Source organism: Solanum tuberosum, unplaced genomic scaffold, assembly GCF_000226075.1.
Source record: "Solanum tuberosum cultivar DM 1-3 516 R44 unplaced genomic scaffold, SolTub_3.0 scf00159, whole genome shotgun sequence".
In the NCBI taxonomy this organism is placed as follows: Eukaryota; Viridiplantae; Streptophyta; class Magnoliopsida; order Solanales; family Solanaceae; genus Solanum; species Solanum tuberosum.
This window is the reverse complement of record NW_006239089.1, coordinates 621,360-626,778: the sequence shown is the minus strand read 5'-3', so window position 1 is coordinate 626,778 and position 5,419 is coordinate 621,360. Positions and strand designations below refer to the sequence as shown.

The 5,419-nt window shown below is 30.2% G+C and overlaps 1 protein-coding gene across 1 annotated transcript; it reads right to left on the bottom strand.

Annotated features, from left to right (window-relative positions):
- Window positions 1-1,778: 1,778 nt before the first annotated feature.
- LOC102577642 (Kunitz-type protease inhibitor precursor) lies at window positions 1,779-2,851 on the bottom strand. The gene has a single exon (NM_001288172.2). The coding sequence runs from the start codon at window positions 2,729-2,731 to the stop codon at window positions 2,066-2,068; it is 666 nt and encodes a 221-aa protein (NP_001275101.2). The 5' UTR covers window positions 2,732-2,851; the 3' UTR covers window positions 1,779-2,065.
- Window positions 2,852-5,419: the final 2,568 nt, after the last annotated feature.

Here is a 5,419-nt window from a genome sequence, read left to right as displayed (position 1 = left end):
CATCTCAAATATATCCCATAAATTAATAGGATAATATTCATAAAGAGACCAAAGCATCAAATATTGTCTTTGTCAAAGTCACTGTCTTTCATTCCTAGCAGTCAAATATATATATTGCAAGAAGGTCTACGTCATCCTCATTCGAAAAATACACCATCAACCATTTTGGATTTATGATTTTTTTTTTTTTGAGAAAAACAGTAAGAAGTGAACAAAATTATGCCACACTATATATTACACCAACACTATTTTTTAATACTAATTTTGTAATTATTTTTTCATATTTTATTTCTGAAGTTTATTTCCCCTACATCAAAAATTATTATAAACAATCATATTGTGTACTGATCCCTAGATCTGTTCAAGTTTGTTGTGTTAAACTGACCCAAACATACATAATCAGACTTTGCTAAAGTAATTTTTATCCTTAAGGAATATATACCTCCAAATTAAATCCATGTTGCACCCAGTAGGATTGATACCAATATTCAACATATTATTATTTTTTATTTTTACTTTTTATATAGGATCTTATTCACACACCTGATATTTTTATGATAATCTGTAATGGTCCCGTTGGCACATCATATATCAATTATTGGCCTTGTAACTCGAGTTTAGCAAAACAAGGGAAATTTGGATGCTTCTTTCTTTAATCATATAAAGATCAGATTTATAATTATATTTTCACGGTTCCAAGACTTCAATATTTCTTGCTTCGAATATTTCCTGAAATATCCACGTCATTCACATGGTAGATGGATCCATATGATATGTTCCTTCGAACAAAAATAGGACCTCTCTAATTCTTTTACGAAATATTTTACTATTATGGTTGTATTTGATACGAAGAAAAATATTTTATTTTTAAAAATATAATTTATTACATATATTTGGTAAGGGGGTTAAAAATTTTTTGTAATGGAGGTGGTCGAATCAATATTATAATCTAATTTAACTTTACAAATTAGTCAAATTGACTTTTGAAAAAGCGAAATAAAAATGTTTTTATCACTTTTCGTATAGTTTTTAAATATCTATAAATTTTCAAACCTCTTAATGAAAGTCCTAAATTTGCTACTCAAATTATGGAATCATAACTCATGAAAGTCCTAAATTCGCCATTCAAATTATGGAATCATAACTTATGAACTTTATGGTGATGAACGTGGACATTTCCTCACACTAATATTATATATTTCTTAGGGATGAATCTCTTAGATATGTTTAATACGATTATCCCCGCTAGAATGTGGATATTTTCTTGATCAATAAAGACTCTTCCCTTTTCTGCTACCATTCTCATTTTTATTTTTTCTAATAACATATATATTCCATTATTAAATGATGGAATAAAATAAAGTTATAATATTAAAAGAAACAGATTATAAAGGTAGAACTTGATCCTCCTTCCATCTTGCATAACTACCGACACTGGTTAAGAGAGTAAGATGGACAAACAAAAGAGATTAAGACATCAAATATCGTTTTTGTTAAAGTTGATGTCTTGTGGTTTATAGCTATCGAATAATACATCAATTACAAGAGGTTTACATTACCATAGTTTGAGAAATATGATCGATCACGGGAACATAATTGTATCCACATCATTTATTAATAAAATATTTTTTTATTTCTTAATTGTTGCAAACAACATATTGTGTACTGATCCCTCTGTTCAAAAGTTGGTCGTTGGTTAAGCTGACCCAAACATACTCTTAATATTGTTAGAAAATAGGATTTGAAAGAAGATGAAATTTAATAATCTGACTTTGCTAGAGTAATCTTTATCCTTATGAAATTTATACCTCCAAATTAAAGCCATGTCACACTACCATTAAGTGTATTCATACTCCTTATTTCTTATTTTTCACGTAGGACTTTGTTCACACACCTTATTTCATTATTAGGTATAAGCAAACGCTCCAGATAAGGAAAGACAATTTATTTAGAAATCCATGCTAAAATATAGATATAGCTTAGCAGGTGTTTATTTTAATTTACAACATAACATATATAGTAGCTGCTAAAACATATAGTCTAGCTAGCAGGCAGACATTTGTTATTACTGGACTTGCTTGAAGGAGACATCAAGAGGATTGTCCTTGACAAGAGCCAAACGTCTTTTTCCATTTTGGTGAACTACACCAACTTTTAAACAGAATTGATCATCAGAGGAAAATGGACAACTCATTGTACTAGTAACAGGGCAATACAATAAGTTGTAACCAAATTGTGATGATTTAACAATCTTGAACCAACTGCTATCTGCTTGACCTATGGTTCCTCCAGTCTCCAACAACATCGTCCCTAGAGATGCATCGTAATCTCCCACTTTCCAAATTGTATAACTAACACACAATTTCGATGTTGAAATAGCAAATTGGATGTTGAGTAGTTCATTTTCAAAGATACCTTGTCCAAAATGACTAGATGAACCAATGAATCTAACGGGTGTACCGCTAGGTCCAACATCCGAATTGTAACGGAATATGCCATTTGCACAAGGGGCATCTGAATTTGGGGACTTACCTAGGTACACATCACCACCTAACGCACCCCAAAAAGTGGAAATAATACGATAACTCAAACGAGAATCAAGTTCTTTACCAGCTACGTCAAGTACTGGAGTAGCATCACTAGGTAGGTTAATGGGATTTTTGGAAGTGAAAGTTGATGAAAACACCACAATGGGAACCAAACACAAACATAACAAAAATAAACACTTCATCTTGTTTAAGCTACTAATTTTATTTGTGTATTGCTTGTTTGTGACTCCTCTACACTAACGAAGCCTTCTATTTATAGACTCATCACACTCTCATATTCCTTGCCATGTATTAAAATTGACTAGAGTTCCTTATTGTGGTTGTTATTACCCGTAAATTACTTAAATGGTCATTCAATTATAATAAATTCCTTATCAAATATTATTATTTTCTTCGTCTCAGTTTGTGTTGCACTTTTCGAATTTAGAGAATTCAAATAAGAATTTCTTTGTTAGTAAATTTTTTTCTTTGTGTTTTAATATCTTGAATTATTAAATATTTGTGATTTATATGTACTTTTTATGTATTCTTCAAATATGTATATTTTATTTTAATTTTTTAAAAAAATTTCATGTCTAAATTTACGATTAAAATTAAACTATTTAACAAATTGGACATGAAGAATTATAATCATGATGAAATATGTCTTCTTGTATCAAAAAAATTCATCAAGTCAAGGAGTTTATCTACCGAGTAATTATAGATAGAAACAAAAAGAGAGAAAACATAAATCTCCCTTTGATTTCTTTCAACATACCTCCTTTCCTTTGTGCTTATGCTTACCTCTTTTATTTTAATTTTTCAATCTAATTGTAATTTATATAAGAAATATGATTTAACTAATTTATCCTTTATGATTTTTCAAAATTAATATTATAAGATTTTTTTTCTTTTCAAAAAGCACTTTTAATTTTTGAGGAAAAAAAAACAACCTTTTTATCTTTAAAAAAATCTTTTGCTATTCTCCAGAAGCCCCTTAATTATTTTCTTTCAAAAAATTATCCAAACACCTTACTTTTTAAAGATAAATATTTTATGAAGGAAAAGGCCTTTTTACCTCTCGGAATTTACTAAACAATTTATAAGGCTCGTTTTGAATCATATTTTTTTTTTCTTAGAAAATATCATGTCTAGTCACTAGTGTAATCTAAATTGAAAGGGAGAGAGAGTAATCTTTGTGTCCAGTTTATCCTGTATAGTTTTAATCTTATCAAATCTAAGGGTCAAAATCTACTTAAAGAAAACACCTCATGAATCATGATTAAACTAATTAAGAGATCTATATTTTTTACATTCCTTATTGGCAGCGTATTTGTTGGATGGCAAGATAGAAATATCCAAAACTATTGTTGTAGGGATTTCTTTTTGGATTTTTTTTTGGGAAGTATTGAATTACATTTTAAAACTAAAATTTATATATTTAAAGCTATACATAACGTATTATAAGTTTGTGATTTTTTTCATATTAGTGTGATACAAATATGCATTTTAACATCTTAGTAAAAGTTCATATAATTTGACTTTTAAAAAGCAAAATGTAACAAATATTTTAGGATGGAGAGAATATATAATTCCCCTTTTGGTCATTCCTCATCCCTGTTAACATTAACCTTCTTATAAACTGTTAGTGAAAAATTACAATATAACAAAATTGCAGGATTACAACTGAAAACAAAATGAAGAAATAAAAATCTATAAAAATCTCTTCATTCTGAGGCGTGGATATTCCGCTCTCTTTAAAGAGATTCACGTCCACTGCAACAAATGTTTTTCACCAGTCCAGCAGCAGTCCTTCTTGATTTGTCCCCTCTCGGATAGAACAACCTAATCACAAAGTATAACTCAACAACTCTGGACAAGAGTTGAGTTCAAAGCTCCACAAAAAGAACACATCCCTTCAACTAATAATAACTCTCTTTTTGACAAACTTTATGCACTCTATATTTTTCTTGTGTATCTTTTTTTTTTTTCTTAACTTAATGATATTAACAACCAAATGGAGGGGGACATAAAGCCTAACCTCCTTTTACATCTTAGGACAAGAAGATTCTGTCCTATTAAGGTTCTGATCCAGAAATCTTAACAAAACAAAACAACTATACTAATGCATTTAAACTAGAATTGTTAATGCATATAAATAAAAGTATTCAAGGTGGATCAAAATGCCAGGTATTAGTCTTCTTGGCTCTTCTTCGAAAGGTGGGAAAATCCAATTTAAGCTTCCAAGTTGTTCCTGATGGCGTAATCTATTTGATCATCTTACATGTAATCACTGTTTTGAAGTTCTCGGTCATAAGACAAACTCTGCTCCAATTCCCTTAATCTGAAACAAAGATTGAAAACAGAGATTTTTCTATTCTCGTATTTTTGAGTGCACCTTGCTTTCCAAATTTCTCAGCACGTACACTATCATCGGAGTAGAAATTTATGGATGATATTCTTTGAGTTGTTGTCTCCACCACTGCCAGATGATAGCTAGCATTTATTATATGCCCTATGTTAAGTCCCAATGGCCTAAAGATGATGTCCCACGTATGTTTGACCATTTCACTTCCTGCAAAAACATGGTCAGTTGTTTCTTGACCACCTTCTTTCATAGAAAACACATATTCTCCCAAGAAGACCAGTGATAGCTATTCTTACCATCTTTTTCACCCCAGAAGAAATTTACAAATTAAACTGCATTTCAATTTCTTTAAGAACAGTGACAGGAGGCAGCAAAAGTAGGGTTAATACCTCAGATGGTCACTCAACTATCTAGTCTTTCCTCAGAAAGTCACTCACATGGTGATTTTTTAGTGAAAATTAAAAGTTGAGTGACTTTTTGAGGCAAAAGTGGATAGTTGAGTGACCATCTGAGGTATTAACCC

What these genes read in the sequence shown, in the direction of transcription:
- LOC102577642 (NM_001288172.2), bottom strand. Translation starts at nt 2,731, where the DNA reads ATGAAGTGTTTATTTTTGTTATGTTTGTGTTTGGTTCCCATTGTGGTG.